Consider the following 16,749-nt stretch of genomic DNA (forward strand, 5'->3'; position numbering starts at 1 on the left):
AGCGGCCAAACAGCAACCCTCCCAAGGGGCGGTTCGATCACCACGTGTGCGGCGATGAACGCCTCGCGTGCGCCTATGACGGGGTATCTGTTGCGTGAGCGGGCGGACCCATTGTCTCCACCACCCGGTGCTCCTGTGGGTTGCCCGACGGCAGCGATCGAGGACGGCCCATGGCTAGGTTGCTTGACAGAGGCTTCCATTTTGAGGCCATGGCATGAAACTGTTTGTTTGCATTTACCATTATAACGTACAGCGCATATTTCTCCGTGGGTTCATTTAGATGCCGCAAGTTGAGGATCAGGAGCCGCTGACACCCTACCTAAGTGGTATTACTGGAGGAAAAAAAACGACTAGCATAAATGGAGTCACCGGCAACCTTCTGCGCGTAGGCTGTTTTTCCCCAGCAGCGCCTATTAGTCAGCAAGCCCGTGCCTGCGTGCTTCTTACTGTGTCATCGAAGTCGCCCAACAGCTGAATATTTTTAAGCCGTACGGGTGTGGCGTTCGCCACACCGCAGCGGCCGGCCACCTTTGCCGGCGTCGAAGCCTGCTGATGGCGCTGCTGGGCTGGGGTGGCGGCCAGTACGTCGCGAGAGCGACCGGCTGACATTAACCCGGCCGGACCGGTGGGCCTGACCGGCGAGCCGGCGCCCGCTCCCTCCCCCGTTCCCATCAGCTGGGGATCCGGGACGGCCGCGCGTGCTGTCAGTTGGGCGACGGCGTCACGGACGCCACGGGAAAGGGCGCCGTCGGCCGCGGCGCCCGCGCTGCCATCCCGGTGTCCTGTTTGTTGCGCCTTGGTCTCGGTCACGTGTTTTGGATGGACACCTGCACGGCGGCGTACCGCGCAGTGTCCACTGTTATGGGGTGTTGGTGCATGGCGGCCTGGCCCCTCCGGATTTTTTTGCGGCGAGAGGGGGGGGGGCGATCCGACTACCGAAGTCGTGTGGCACCCGCGCCGTCCTTTTTGACCAAAGTTTATTATTGGTATTTTGAAGCGCGTCGGCTACTTAGGCCTTGTTTTATCAAGCTCCAAAAGGTTCAGTCGTCATGTCGATAAAGCTTCAGAAGTTTCAGTTGTCACGTCGATAGAGCTTCAGAAGTTCCAGTTGTCACGTCGATAGAGCTTAAGAAGTTCCAGTTGTCACGTCGATAGAGCTTCAGAAGTTTCAGTTGTCACATCGGTAAAGCTTTAGAAGTTTCAGTTTTCATGTCGGTAAAGCTTCAGAAGTTGCAATAGTCACGTCGGTAACGCTTCAGAGGTTTCAGTTGCCACGTCGATAGAGCTTCAGAAGTTTCAGTTGTGACATCGGTAAAGCTTCAGAAGTTGCAGTTGTCGCGTTGGTAACGCTTCAGAAGTTGCAGTTGTCACGTCGGTAGCGCTTCAGAGGTTTCAGTTGGCACGTCGGTAAAGCTTCAGGAGTTGCAGTTGTCACGTCGGTAACGCTTCAGAGGTTTCAGTTGGCACGTCGGTGACGGTTCGGCGATCCACTGGTGTGTGTTTATCACTCGCATGTTGAGGTATAATGGTGACGGTTGGGGCTCGGCTAGACTGGTGTATGCCATCGAAGGAGTCGTAGAAGATAAATCCATAATCTGCGTCGCGTGCTTACCACGCAGTATTTTACTCGCCGGTGCTAACTGGACTCATGCCAATGTTGCAGGAAAAGCATTGATGTACGAATATCGCGCACGCTATCGTTGTACAAGGGTAACGGTGCACCCCTGATAAAATGCGGCTATCTTTTGCTGAAACAGCACTGATCTACAGCGGTCGATAAAGAGCGTGCGGTAAAATTGGGTCGAGTGGCTGACCTTGGCTACTTTCTCGGTGGATGTAATAGGACTCGGGCATGTTGGGGCTGATGTCCCCAGCTTTAGGCGGGGCACGCTCAGCCCTGAGGCTAGCGCAGTGGCAGGTTAGGACGCCCGGCCGCGTCCGGTTCCGAGCTCCCCACCAGCCGCCGTTCAGAGGCCGCACAATGCCCACGAAGAGCAGTTTATGGAGCGCTCGAGTCATTGTCTCGACTTTATAGCCGCCTATTGCGCACTGAGCCTGCCAGCCGTCAGACTGCGGCTCGCCGCGTCCCGGCCGTCACGTCGGCCTGTCCGTCACGTCACGGCCGTCCGCCAGGGCTCAGTTTGGCGGTCAGGCGGGCGACCTTTGACCCTTCTGCGCGAGCGGCGTCACCCAGAGCGGCTGGCCGCCCGCCCGCCCACGGCTCCCTCCCCACGGCTGTGTCAGCGGCGTCGGCTGACCAGCCGCCGCCGCCGGCCGGAGGCGTCCGTCACCGTCCGCTGACGTACCGCGTCGCCGCGCCGGCGACACCGCCGGCCGGCCCCGCCACCGGCGCGTGGCATGCATGTGGGGCGTGACATCCCGGTGTTGCAGCGCCTCTCACCAACTCCACATGGCGATGTGTTACGCTACTCTCAGCAGAACTAGTAAACGGGGAAGAAACGCAGCTTGTGTGATGACTTGTTGGGAACCACGTTATGAGATTGTTTTATGGTCATAAACTGTAAATGTCTTCTCCATCTAAGAACAGCTGGATGCATTGTGTCATACTGGGCATACTCACCGGCAGTGTCTGACATGTTAATGGCGATCACGCGATACTAACCTCACTGCACTTCACATGGTGCCTTTTTAGGTCGTTTTAATCGTTTTGAGGTCGGGTTTGGTCGTTTATAGGCCACTTTAGTCGTTTCTAAGTTTTTCATTCGCTCCGAGCTCCTTTTCAATGTGCCGATCGGTTATTGCTCAGGTAGGTGCCCATTGTTGTCTTCAGTCAGCAGCGATTGTTGAAGTTCAGGCTTTATTCGTTGTGTGAAATCAGGCATCATCGCTGTTCGAATGGCATGCTAACTGTACCCCGCCCTTCCGTGCTGTCGACCGCGATGGTGATTGAAATCGGCAGCGACGCAGCGCGCAGTTCGGTAGCGGCTATCGCTTGCGCTCGGCAGTTCGTTAGCGGCTATCGCTTGCGCTGGGCACTTCGGTAGCGGCTATCGCTTGCGCTCGACAGTGTTTGTTTCTCTTTGTGAAATCATTTTGTCTCTTAACCAATCTGGCTGCCATTCCCGAACACTTGGACACACGTTGGGTTGGGTTTTGTTAGGTCCGCTACCACGACCCGTTGTTTGCGCGTGCGTGTGCGTAGCGGACGGCGTATAATGTGAGACTACAGTCGGACGCGTGCGCGGCTCCGGAGGACTCTTCTTGGATTCGCTCCAGAGCTTAGGCTGATTCCACAGGACTCTTCCCAGATTCTTCGGTTCGTCCCTGATTTCCGGTGTTCTTACCGAATCCCAGTAGCTTGTCCCGGATCCCTAGGGTTCGTTACGGATCCGCAGGGTTCGCCCCGGATCCACAGGGCTCAACCCGGATCCTTGAGGGTCGTTTCGGATCACTAGGGTTCGTCCCTCATCCCTGGGACTCGTCACACATACCCAGGGCTCGCCCCGAATCCCGTATGATTCTCCGATGACAGGTTGGAACCCAGGGGCCTAGTTTTACAAGATGAGTGTGTGTGTGTGTGTGTGTGGAGGGGGGGGGGGGGGCTAGACAGCGAAAAATGATCCAGCATACCCCAGTAAGCAGATTACTCCCCAGATTTAGCCCACTTTTCCAAAGTTCGGGACTGAAGCCCTAGGTGGGGGAGGCTGAAGTCTCACAACTCAATAGGAAAACTACACCCCTGGTGGAATCCGTTTTTTTGTTGTGTCCAGCCTCACGTCGAGTTGAATGCTGACGCGCTTTTGCATGAGCGCTGCCTTTCCCTTGTGTTAGCATCGGCCGAGCCCAATGCAAGTGTGTGACGGTGGTTAAGATTGTGCGTTTTGTGACGCCGGAGTCCATGCCTGGAGCTCGATGATCATCAGTCACGCCACGCTACGGCTGGCGGTAGGGCTGCGGCCGATTCGGCGACGTCTGGCGTCGCACGCCTGGGCAGAGCGCGGACCGGGCTGCTTCCCCTCCGAGGGCGACGCGGTGTCCGGGGCGCCGGAATGTCAGATCGCGCACTGGCGCACAGTGAGCGATCCGACAAGACAGACTGGAGTGCGGCGTTCGCGGCCGGGTGCCGTAATATTGCGTAACATGTGTGGAGATTAATACTGCGCAGCTTGTTCAAGCCCGGTGGCAGTTGTGCGGCCGGGCACTGTTACGTTATCTGCCAGCGCTGCGAGCCTGCTCCACCTGACCGGCCTGGAGCGGCCAGGTCCTCCCGGGCGTGGTCCGGAAGATTTCACCGAAGGTCAGACAGATGCGAGGTTGCGAGAAATGTCACGCATGACATCGTGCTTATCCAACCGTTCGCCCGCATGCTGGTCTGTCGGTCCAGATCTGGGGCTGTTGTCACGTGCCGAGGATTTTCCACCTCCCTCCTCTCCAGCGGTATCGGAGCGGCAGCTGGTCTGGACGCCGCTGTACTGGGACAGGGTCGCCTGCTCCGGTAGTGAACATGTGGTGGAGTGGGGCGGACCCCGCTAGCGTGAGGTTGAGACCTGGGTATTGCGGTGCCTGCAGAGGTTGCTATCGGACAGGGACGCTGTCAGGCCCTTAGCGTAGAGTTGGGATGTGGATGGTCCCATGGACGGTGACATGCCTTTCACGCTTGTCAGTGACGATCACCGACGCTGTGTCTAGACCCGACGGTGCCAAGCACCATAGTCACCATGAGGCCGAGCCTGGGGCGGGCTGGCGGCTACTAAGGCCGCATGGGATGGCCTTGAGCGACGGCCGCGCCGTGTCCCTCCGCGGTATGGTGAACCGCATGAGCCGCACTCCAGGCTCGCCGGTGATTCAGGGATCGATTATCGACGCCCGTGACGCCCGCGTTGCGGAATGATCCATCGACTGCCGGGACTGCTTAGCCACCGCCCGCAAACCCCACGTTCACGCCCCGTACACCCGTGTTGCAGAGTTCATATGGAGCCAGGAGGAGCATCGCAACCAGGGCGCCTGGACATTCGTCCGGCCGAGGTTCTACAACCTGGCCGCCACCAAGGTGAGCTGATCGCGGTCCGGGACCGACCGCCGCCAGCGTGACTCGCCGTCGGCCGCGCCGGGAGGCGGCCCGGTCCAGCCGGCAGGAGAGCGGCGGCACAACCGCTGGCGTCAGCGGAGCGCGGAGCGGCCACGTGTCGGAAGCCGCGTCCCCGTCGCCCGCCAGCCCGGCGCGCCGACCGGCCCGGGCGCCCCGCTTTCCTGGTGTGGCGGCGACGCTCGGCCGGCCGCCGCGGCGACGCGCCGCCCCGTGTTTGGGTTACTGCTGTGCAAGCGACCCGATCGTGTTTAGGAAACGGGCGTGCAGAGCGTCGCTGGAGTGGCGCGCGGCGCCTGCCAGCCGTGACTGGGATTGGACACCGGGGTCAGCAGGCGCGTGCCGACTGGGCGCGTGCGGCGGCCGGGTCGACGTGCACCGCTGTGGGCACACCGCCTCAGTCGTTGCGCGTACGAGTAAAACTGCCTCTTGTGAAGACAGCATCCGTTCCGTTTTTGGTCACTTTTAGTATTAGTACCGTATTGGTTTTTCCTGTGATAGGCTCAATCCGCCGTTCATGGCCCGTTCTGCGGCCGCCGGCTGTGCCGGTCGTGTGTGAGCTTGGCTGGTGACCGGCTGGTGCCGCTCTGTTGCAGCTGCAGTATTGCGGCAGAGAGGTGCTCTGCGCGCCGGCCACCGGCACCGGACGCGTGCATCAGCAGGAGGCGAAGCGGGTGGTGCAGGCGCCGTTCCAGACGTGAGCGGGCAACGTCGAATCCCCATCCCCCTACCACACACGCGCGCGCGCTGCCGTTTCTGCTGCAGGAGGGCGGCAGCGCGCGCTGTGTCGCTCGGTCCCTTCTCGGTCGGCACCTGGGGTGCAGCTGTGAGCAGTGCCAAACGGTGGAGCGTTGTCGACGCTGGCTGCCCCTGTGCCGTTGTTGGCGTCGTGTACCTGGGGTCGCGCGCGTGGTTCGTTGATGCGAAGTCGTTGCTAGGCCATTGTTTGGTGTGATATATGTATATCTGGGCTTATTGGGTGCGCGCGACATTTTGACTAGTTTTACGCGATTGACGCGGTTGGCATTTGACGACGGCGCTGATGACCTGTCGGCCTGCTTAGGATCTAGTGAGCAACGAGGGCTGTGTGTCACACCCGCTAACAGACGGTTTAATACACGATTTACAGCACCGGCTTGTCACTGCCGCACAGTGCGTCCGCGCTGGCGGAGCGGGAGGCTGGGGCGGTGCGCGCGCGTCCTCTGACCCGAGATACCCGGCGACACAGACGCTGGACGGCACGCCAACAATCAGCAGTTCCGCCGCACCCCGACTCAGCCCGGTGGGCGCCCGCCGGCCCATGCCGTCCGCTATCACGACGGTGGCCGGCGGCTTCCGGCTCTTCTTTGAACAGAAGCTCGCGTCTCCGGCGGGTATCACAGCGCGGCGGCCTCACTCGAGTTCCGGGATGGCCGTGGCGGTTGGCCGCCGCAAGCCCTGCAGCGCGTGCCGCAGGTCGGCCAGGTTCATGTAGTCGTCGGAGGCAAGGCGCGGCCGCGCCGCAGCCGCCGCCGCCGTCTTGGCCCGCTGGTCCCGCATCAGCCGCCGAATGGCGCCCATCTCCAGGTAGCCGGACTCGGCGCCGGCGGACGACGGCGGCGGCGGCGGCGGCAGCGGCGGTGGCGCCTGTATCACGGCTCGGATCGCCGCCATGGTCATGTAGCCCGGCTCCTCCGCCGACTCGTCGGCGGCCTGGCTGTCGACTGTCGGCTCCGGCTCCTCGACTGGCGGCGGAGAGGGCGCCGGCGGCGGGGTCGGGAGCCGCGGTTTCGCAGGTGCCGTGCTGCCGGCGGGAGCGCTGGCCGGCGCTGAGAAGGCGCAGGAGACGCGCTCTGGGGCTTCCGCTGGCCAGCGCTCGCCCGAGAACAAGATGGACGGCGCCTCGAAGCTACCCCGCTTCGCCTGGAACACCAGCCGGGGGGCGTCTTCGTCCAGGCCGGCCACCTCGCCGCCACGCGCCGGCCGCGTCACCGCTCGCCGCGCGCGTTCCTGCACGCGGCGAATGGCGGCTCGAAGCGGCCGCGGCGAGCCGGTGGCGCGCTGGCCGGTGGGCGTGACCGGCGCAGGTGGTGTGCACGCGCCGCTGCCGCCGCCGCTCCCCTAGCCGTGCCAGGTCGGGCAGCGACGCGTTGACGGTGCGCTGGCGCTCGCGCGGGCGTCGGCTGGTCCAGCGTCGCCAGATGCGTACACGCGGTGTGGCTGGCTCCTCAAGCCCCAGGAAGAGCGCCAGGTCCTTGCGGTGCGCGGTGGCTGCGGCGCGTAGCTCAGCCAGGCTGCCGCCCAGCGTGTGCGGTAAGCCCAAGTGGCGCGCCAGGTCCTTGCGCCGGCCGCCGGGCACCGAACGTGGCGGCGGCGGTGGTGGCGCCGGCGGCAGCGTCTGGCTGCCGGTGGGCGCGCGCAGCGGCTCATACTCGCCGGACGCGTCGCTGGCCGAGTCCCAGTCGTCGTCCTCCCAGGCCGGCTCCTGGCCCGGGCAGCCTGAGTCGCCCAGCGCGGCGCGCAGGCGGCGGCGGCGCGCGGTGCTCGACGCGTCGCTCAGGTCGGCGCGCACGCCGGAGTCGGAGGAGGAAGCTGAGGAGAGCGAGACGGGCCGCGCCGGCCGCGCACGCTCCGCCGCCTCCTGTCGCATGCTGGTCACGCCAGGACCCGCCTGCGAATGGTCACAGAACGGGCGTCACTGCCGGTACTCCGTCGCGAGCGGACAGTGTGGCTGATGTCATGCGGACGTCACACACGGATTCTGCTACTAATGCGCCATGCTCGGGTGGGACATGTCCAGGCGCTGAAACAGGCCTGTTCAGAGAACTGGTTCAGCGTAAATGATACAAGTTTCTGCTGTTGTTGACGCCTTGAAGCACGCGGGGGTGGGGGTCTGCCGAATTGGTGCCCAAACAATAAGCTGGGGTAGTCCAGCTGCTGCCGTACTGACGCCGTGTCCGCACGCGTGGCGCTCTCGGCAGTTGTTTTAGGTGGGAAGTGTCAATAGACTTTGATAAATCTACACGACCATCGCTGTTAGGTTAGTACGCACGGCTATGAGGTATAATGCGGCTAAACAAAGTGCGTGGCTCAAATGGCAACTGCATACGCGACACAACTTGAATCCGCCGTTTCATGTGGCAAAGCCTCTCTCCTTCCACATCCGTCCTATATGGGCCCTTTTGCACCAGTCAACGTACCTGATTTGGGCCTCGGAGGCGCCACACGTCCACCGAATCAGTCAGTGTCAGCTTTGCCCGGCGCATCACAACGCGGTGCACCCTCCTCGGAGTGTGCGCGGTCACTGAGCCGGCGGGCGACGCGCGCCGTCAGCCGGCGGAGAGCCTCGACAGTCGACCGCAGCGCCACCTATCCGCCCGCCGCTCGAGGAAAGCGACACCACGGCTAGCAGCGGTGGTGCTTTCCGCGCGCGGGCGGAAAACCGCCGACAGGGAGTTCGTGAAGGTGCAGTGGAAAGGTGAAGGTGAGGGTGCAGTGGCAAGCGTACGAGGCAGGTCAGCTGAGCAACGTCCTCTCAACGGCATTTAGCCTCAACGATGTGACGTCATACGGAAGCGGGGCACGCATCACGTTTGTTCCTCTTTCTCCAGAAAGGTTTCGCGGTCACTGGGCATGGTATGGCATGGTAGACGACATGGCATGGAGGACATGAGGCGACAGGACACGGACATAACAGGAGCTAGGGCATGACGGGAGTGGACAGGGCAAAACACCACAGGGACAGGTTAAAAGGGGTTACGTAAGTCTGTAAAAGTCCATTCTGACCCGTCAAGGGCTCATTTTTTACCTTTTTAGATGCATGACCAAATAAGGGTAATTCTGAGCCTGTAGATGCTCCATTCTTACCTTTAGAGGACCAGTTATGGCCTTTAGAAGGTCCATTCTGATTGGTAGAGGACTTATTCTGACCTGATGAGCATCTATTATTGACTGGAGGGCCAATTTTTGCCTGTAGAGGGATTATTTCGGCTTGCGGCGGACCCGCTCTGGCCTGTAGGAGGCCCACTCTGACGTAGAGGGCATATTGTCGACTATAAAGGCCCATACTGACCCATAGAGAGGCCCATTAAAGCCTGCAGAGGGCCCATGCTGAACCATGAAGAGCCCATTCTGACCTAACAAGAGGGCCCATTCTTGCCCATAGATGTCTCATTCTATCCCGTACAGGTCCCATTCTGACCCGTAGAGGCCCATTTTGACATACGGAGGGCCCAAAGTTGACTGGAGGGCCCATTATTGACCGCGGAGTGCCCGTTATTGACTGTGTAAGACCTATGGTATGCAGAGGATTTAGTCTGGCCCGTATGATGAACCATTTTGACCTGTAGAGAACCCATAAGTGACTATGAAGGAACCATTATGGCCTGTAGAGGACCCATTCTGACCTTGAGAGGGTCCCTCATTGACTGAAGGGCCCATTATGGCCTGGAGAGCGCGAATTACAGCTTGCATAGGGCCCATTTAGGCATGTAGAGGGCCCATTCGGGCTCATAGGGGGCCCACTATCTAATCTTAGAAGGCCTCTTCTGCACTTTTAGTTGCCCCCCCCCCCCACACCCCACCCCATGTTACGATAGTTACCGCGCCTCTGACTATGTTCTAAACATATCACTAGCTATATGATCATACTATCATCATTATCACTATCACATTGGCCTCAGAGAAATGCATTCCTCAACATCACACAATTTTGGAACCGTCCAAATATGTTCTTTATTTGAATTTCGTCATCAAGGATGTCGATTTAAGTGGCTGAGATCCGGAAGGAAATCAATGTTTAAGGGTATGTTAGGCCAACTTTTTGGCTCAGTCCCGCTCCCCCCCCCCCCCCCCGCCCAACAGATTTAAGAGCATTTCCGTGGCAACGGTTTTCCGTCGCCACAGGAAAACCGTATTCGCACTAGGAGACTGCAACATAGATCTTCACAACTCAAACGGCCACGGTGTACGCGGTTTTCAGATCATCATGAGAGACATGAGTTGAACAGCTGGTCGTCAAGCCCACCCACCTCCGACCGACACCAACACTGCTAGACCTGATCGTCACCAACGGGACCGGTCTCCGGGACTCAGCTGAGGTTCTCCCCGAGCCTGTGGCGAGCCACCCCGCCTGTGCTACTGCGCGGCCCCGTCCTCAGAGATCGCCGGCGATCAGGCACTACCACCGTTTGACCATGGAAACGCGCCGACTGGGGCGAGTTCAGCCTGAGTCTGCTGCTTGCCGATTGGGGCCGCTCTACGCCGCTGGCGCCGCCGCTGACGGTAGTCGCGTTTGTGGAAGTGCAGAACGTCGCGGTCGACGCTCACTGGCTGACCGGCACCGTAACAGCACGCAGGTCCGGCCGCCCATGGCTGCGGTCGACGCTCACTGCCTGACCAGCACCGTAACAGCACGCAGGTCCGGCTGCCCATGGCTGCGGTCGACGCTCACTGCCTGACCAGCACCGTAACAGCACGCAGGTCCGGCCGCCCATGGCTACGGTCGACGCTCGCTGCCTGACCAGCACCGTAACAGCACGCAGGTCCGGCCGCCCATGGCTACAGTCGACGCTCACTGCCTGACCAGCACCGTAACAGCACGCAGGTCCGGCTGCCCATGGCTGCGGTCGACGCTCACTGCCTGACCAGCACCGTAACAGCACGCAGGTCCGGCTGCCCATGGCTGCGGTCGACGCTCACTGCCTGACCAGCACCGTAACAGCACGCAGGTCCGGCCGCCCATGGCTGCGGTCGACGCTCACTGCCTGACCAGCACCGTAACAGCACGCAGGTCCGGCTGCCCATGGCTGCGGTCGACGCTCACTGGCTGACCAGCACCGTAACAGCATGCAGGTCCGGCCGCCCATGGCTACGGTCGACGCTCACTGCCTGACCAGCACCGCAACAGCACGCAGGTCCGGCTGCCCATGGCTACGTGGAGATACCGAAGTCTTCGCAGCTACGCAGGAGCGTGACTGCGCCCGCGAGGTCTGGGAGCGCTACCGCACCACAGAGGCGCGCCGCGTATGCTAGCGGTGCCGTAACAGAATGGAGGGACGGATCACTCTCGCACGACGCTCCTACCCGTGCAGCAGTCTGTTGACAGGGCGGCGAGACTTCTGGAGCCGCATCAAGCAGTTCGGACTGCAGCCAACGAGAGGGCGCGACACACCCGATCACGACATGGGCACCCGGGCAGACGTACTCAATGCCCACTTCGCTGCCGTTGGCCCCCGCATCGCTGCGGAGGCGGCGGCGCTGCGTGGTAATACGGGTGGGCCCCCGGTCGCGCTGTCCCCGTACCGTGTTTGTGTCTCGGCGCTCTCCCTGCATCCAGCCACCCTACCGGGGCCTTCTGCAGCCATCAGGAAGATGGGCGCATCGAGGGCTGTCGGTGTCGATGGCGTATCACTTTATGCAGTGAAAAAGTGTTTTTCTGCAATCGGAGCTCATCTTCTACATCTGATCAACTTTTCTATCTTTCACGCACCTTTCCGTCCGTCTGGAAGACCACGTGCGTCACCCCGGTGTTCAAGTCGGGCGATCGACGAGACCTAAACAACTTTCGGTCCATTTCTATTCTCTCTGTACTGTCAGAAATTACGGAGAAGGGCGTCTGCTCGCAGCTCACTTTTTACCTTCTTGACAGTCATGTACTAACACCATCACAATATGCTTACCGTCCACGTCACTCAACGGACGTCTTGATAAACGCTGTCGGGTGGCTGGCAAGGGCTGTCGACAACGCCCATGTCGCGTCGATAACGACCACTGACCTTAGCAGACCCTTTGACAGTCTTGATCACGGTACCCTCCTCAGCAAGCTGGAATGGTGCGATGTGTGAGTTACAGTTACAGTTACTTCATTTCAGTCGCATCCACGTGGTGGTTGTTCTGCGCCTAGTGTAAGGAAAAAGAACCCACACACAGTACAGAGATGCACACGTACGCATAGAGGAACCAGCTGCCTGCGGCGGCCGTTTGCGCCCCCTCGTGCCAGGCATTCTTGACTGCTTTAAATCGCTGACTCATTGTCTGATACACAGCTTCAGTCAATGGGTCAGCGATTTCAAGCAGTCAAGAATGCCTGGCGCGAGGGGGTGCAGATGGCCATTGCAGGCAGCCGGCTGCACGCGGCGGCGGCGCGGCACGGAAAGCGTTGCTGGGTGGCGCTCAGCCGGACGCGTGGCGGATGTAGCGAGCCGGCACTGCCCGAAATAGAGATCGGCGCTGTGAAGGCTGGCGCGCGTTACGAATAGATCACGCGGTGCACTGAGAGATTCAGGGACGCGCAGTGCTCTGCGTACATACAGGCAGTCCCGGTCCCGGCGGTGCGTACATACAGGCAGTCCCGGTCCCGGCTGTGCGTACATACAGGCAGTCCCGGTCCCGGCGGTGCGTACATACAGGCAGTCCCGGTCCCGGCGGTGCGTACATACAGGCAGTCCCGGTCCCGGCGGTGCACGAAATCCGCAACGCTGCGTCAGCCGAGCGCCCCCACAACGGGTGAGGTGGGACAGCTGCGGAGGACATTTCGGGGTTCATTTTAGGGCTGAAACCAGTTTTGAAGTTACTGAATTGACTTCTCGACACGGGCTTTCCGGTTGGACAGACCGACAACATCGGAGTAGCGGAGTCGGCGAGTTGGGTGTCATCGACCTAGGGTAGTAGGCGGCCGTGGGGTAGGAAGCTGGATAGGTCTTTGATGAAGAAAGGCAGGATTAGGCCGAAAAGGGATCGCTGGGCCAACCCGTGGGATAGAGATAAGGTAACCGAGTCACCACTGATCACCTACTTCCGACCGCTCAGGTGGTCCTGGAATCATTCCGAGGACACCTCGCGCCATTCCAGCTTGCTGAGGAGGACGTCGTGATCAATGCTGTCAAAGGTTTGCTAAGGTCAATGGTCGTTATTGACGCGACATGACCGTTGAAATGGGCCGAAAGTTGTGTCCCGCTTGCCTCAGGGGTCCCTTTCGTTGGGGGTCCTCTTATTGACAGTTGAGATCACGGCCCCTTGGACCTTGGACCTTCTTGATGTGATATGCAATCAGACCCTCGGACCCTTAAGCCTTCCAATCGGGCCTTGGTAGTTGGTCTTGAGAGACCCCACGGTCCATCTTCAGGCTCTGTTAAATGCATCCCCTACTCGGGACCGCTTGCTGTCACAGGACCCTCGTTAGGCACTGTGGCTCCTGACCGACACAAGAGCCCCTCGTTGTGTTAGGAACCCCAAGCATTGCAAATCGCGGGCCCAGACGTCGTTCTCGCTTCGGAAACGGGTCTCAGGGGCTCAAACAGACATGGAGCCGACTGTCCGTTGTTCGTGGTCTCTGTCCGACTTAGATATCCTTATTGTCTCAGGGATTCCTCAAACGGTTCAAGAGGACCTCTGACTGATATTTCAGTGTCGCGATTATTGATGTAACCTACAGCCAGTCGTTCCGGCCCTTATGCTCTCCAACCAGGCCATTGATCGTCGGTTCCGGGGGGCCGCCCGGGCCCCTCTTCGGGCCTCATCGAGCTTACCTTGGTCGGCTCGGGGCTCTTGCGAGCACAGGACTCACAATAAGGCGCTGTGGAACCCTGACTGATACAAGACCTTTAACCAGCGTATGTAAATCACTCGTCCCGTTTTTTTTTTATAGCTGATTGGGAAGTGGGCCCTCAGGCCCACACCGACTGCGCGGTACTGTTGTTGCCTGGCAGACATACAGGTCTATATCGACTCGGGCGTCCCCAATCGGCGCAAAGGACGCTCTGACCGTTATTTGAGGGCCCTTCTCGCAGGCTGCGCTCATAATTAAGACTCCCACCACCTCTTCGTGCCCACAGACCCTCCTTTCGGGCCCTTGATTGTCGGGCCCAGTGGGTCCTCTTGGCTCTCTGGACCTTTTCGACCCCTACCTCCAGCCGACTCGGGGCTCTTGCCTACACTGGGCCTTCGTTAGTGGCTGTGGGACCCTGGCATACGGTGGGGCCCCGATCATGCTAGTTTGCTGGCTTCGGCTTTGTTCCTGCCTGGGAAGTGGGCCCTCATGGCCATGCTAGTTTTCCAAGTGTTTCGAAAGCAGACACCATGCCCATCGATGTGATACTCTTGTGATATTTACTGAGTAAACGAAGAAATGCCAAGTACCGTATTTTTTTGAGCTGAACCTTTAAGTTTGAGTTAGTTTTTCCAAATGCGATGAAAGTAGACATCACTAGTAGCTGGACTAAGTTCTCAGAAGTGACACGGACGACGCTGACGGCTCGCCATCTGCCCGACGGCGCGGGACGTGTCATACCAGTATGGCGGTAGTATATAACTCTGAGCGCGCCAACGCCAAATATTTGGTTGAAAGAGTCAGTATGTCGCATGAGTCAGCTTGCAGATGAGCGGATCATCTCATTGTTGCATTAAGTCGTTGTTCGTTGTTTTATATGGTGCGTTATATGGTGTTCTCAAGTCCGGTCATTCTACCATACTATTGCAAACGGCACCTGGTGATGTATGATTACGTGCGTGTGCAGCTTACGCGGTTATTGATGTCGCCTTATATCTTGAGTGACGGATATGAATATGGAAATACATTTAGTGGTGGAAGTTATTTCATGGCTCTCCTGTCGTAGCGCTTTCAGTTCTCATTTACAACCCAGCTATTGCATATTTTACATACATGCACAGGTACACACGCGCGTACGCACGCACGCACACACACATGCGCGAGCACGCGAGCTTTCTTGCGCACGCGCGCGAGAGAGAGAGAGAGAGAGAGAGAGAGAGAGAGAGAGAGAGAGAGAGAGAGAGAGAGAGAGAGAGAGAGAGAGAGAGAGAGAGAGAGAGAGAGAGAGAGAGAGAGAGAGAGAGAGAGAAAGAGAGAGAGAGAGAGAAAGAGAGAGAGAGAGAGAGGGAGAGAGAGAGAGAGAGAGAGAGAGAGAGAGAGAGAGAGAGAGAGAGAGAGAGAGAGAGAGAGAGAGAGAGAGAGAGAGAGAGAGAGAGGGAGAGAGAAATAGGCCCGCTTTTCCAATTCCTGCTGCTGCTCTCACCTTCACCCCTACTCCTACTCCCACTCCTGTTCCTACCGCTACTCCCATCCCTACCTCTATTCCTACTCCCATTCCTACCACTATCCCCACTCCTACTCCTATCTCCGCCCTTTCTTCCTGCTACCACAAAGAGTGGCTTCGCTCCACGCTCATCTGATACGTCGAACGTTCACCTGACTCCGCTCTCAATCCTCGATCAGCACCATCTTTTGCCGCTGTGGCGCACTGCAAACGCGGCTAACGGTATAGGATCATAATTTTTTAGTTTCATTGGTAAGGTGATCGAAACGAAATTGGTTCTTGCTGTATCTTAGCTTAATCCTGATCAGTATCTTGTTTCTTGCTGGATCTCTTCATGGTCCAGGCTGGCTAATGATTCTTGCTGGATCTCGTGGCATAATGTAAGGTCAGATCTCGGTTCACGCCAGATATTTCGACATAATGTCATGCAGAGCCTTGGTTCTTCTTGGCTCTTTTGGCTTGGTATTAGACCAGATCTTAGCGTTTACTGAGTCTCTTGGCTTAATATGAGGCTGGATCCTGGTTCCTGCTGGATCTCTCGGCCTGTTACCACACTGGTCCTGGCTTTTTCCTAGTTTCAGAACCAGGAGCCAAGAACCGGTTTCCAAGAAGAAATCTTGGGAACTAGGCACATGTCTGCCGCGCCACATGACCGTGCCCCGCGTCAACGGCTCGTGCAGCTTTACGTCATGGGCGGACCCGTCACCGCACATCACGTCACGCGACACGACATGCCAGTTGGCGCCATCTGTTGGACAAGAGGATTGCTCGGTGTCATGTCACGAGTAAAGGCGTGTCGATTGGTGTCACGTCAAGCGCTTATTTGTGTCATTTTCCAGCAACCTGAAGTCAACGGCGTCAGAGCTCCAGAGTTTCTTTTTCTGAGAGGGTGGAACTGACGTCACCATGCGTCACATCCTCGAATTGTGACGTCATTATGCCATTTCTCGTCCGGTTGAGCCGGTCGCTGCCTAGCCTCACGCCATGGGCGAGTGTATTATATGTGCGACACATGACCTGACAATCAGCTGACGTCACGTTCACACCATTTGCATGAAACGTCCTGTTTTGTAATCTGTTGTAGTAGCCCATGTGTCCACTCACCAGAAACTATGCCCGCAGCTGTAAATAATGTGTCGTCATAAAACTGTGTCGTGTCCCGCGCTAATAATGTGTCGTTTAGGTGTGGTTAAACCTTAGTTGGTGTCGCGTCATTCCGGATGCATCCAGGCGCATTAATACAGATGTCTAAGCCTGGAGGAATTGGATATCAATGCATCCAGTTCCCCAACAGCAGCCAGCTGCCGGACTCTACTTCGCTTCCGCACAGCTCAGGCAAGATAGCGAATGACTTTCGTGACATGGCTTATGCGTGTGAAATGCCGTGTCTTTTTAAATAAGTTTTATCGCCGGTAGAGACTACTCAAGAGGAACGAATGAATGAACCGCAAAGATGATGTGCGTGGGTTATTTTGAAATACCTTGCCTAGCAAACCTTTAAACGCAATATTTTACATTTGAAGATTTTGAAGCAAGCATCAGATACAATGAAATGAGCTCACTTTTAACTGCTGATGCACGTTTAAGTGAAAAAACTAGGCACATGTAGGCACACAAACTAGGCAAACTAGGCTCTTGACAATACAATTTCTCTATTTAATCAATATGCTC

At 58.3% G+C, this 16,749-nt stretch overlaps 2 protein-coding genes across 2 annotated transcripts in view; one reads left to right on the forward strand and one right to left on the reverse strand.

Moving 5' to 3' along the window:
* Window positions 1-6,178, forward strand: part of LOC119103165 (putative 2-oxoglutarate dehydrogenase E1 component DHKTD1, mitochondrial) — a 39,110-nt gene extending 32,932 nt beyond the window's left edge. Inside the window, 2 exon segments of the mRNA XM_037226618.1 lie at window positions 4,926-5,011; window positions 5,644-6,178. Coding sequence (XP_037082513.1) covers window positions 4,926-5,011; window positions 5,644-5,748 — 191 coding nt within the window. The 3' untranslated portion in view covers window positions 5,749-6,178.
* Window positions 6,179-6,308: 130 nt separating this feature from the next.
* Window positions 6,309-8,305, reverse strand: LOC119103177 (hepatoma-derived growth factor-related protein 2). Its single transcript, XM_037226627.1, has 2 exons — window positions 8,227-8,305; window positions 6,309-7,697 (listed from the first exon to the last, which is right to left on the reverse strand). Exons 1-2 carry the CDS (start codon window positions 8,290-8,292, stop codon window positions 6,936-6,938), a joined length of 828 nt encoding a protein of 275 aa, XP_037082522.1. The 5' UTR covers window positions 8,293-8,305; the 3' UTR covers window positions 6,309-6,935.
* Window positions 8,306-16,749: the final 8,444 nt, after the last annotated feature.

Source organism: Pollicipes pollicipes, unplaced genomic scaffold (genome assembly GCF_011947565.3).
Source record: "Pollicipes pollicipes isolate AB1234 unplaced genomic scaffold, Ppol_2.1 Scaffold_2555;HRSCAF=2994_pilon_pilon_pilon, whole genome shotgun sequence".
Taxonomy (NCBI): domain Eukaryota; kingdom Metazoa; phylum Arthropoda; class Thecostraca; order Pollicipedomorpha; family Pollicipedidae; genus Pollicipes; species Pollicipes pollicipes.

Bases quoted from the DNA above. Each gene is read 5' to 3' on its own strand.
- LOC119103177 (XM_037226627.1), bottom strand. From the start codon at position 8,292: ATGCGCCGGGCAAAGCTGACACTGACTGATTCGGTGGACGTGTGGCGC. The intron at 7,698-8,226 runs GTACGTTGACTG...GACCATTCGCAG, and splicing joins GCCTCCGAGGCCCAAATCAG to GCGGGTCCTGGCGTGACCAG.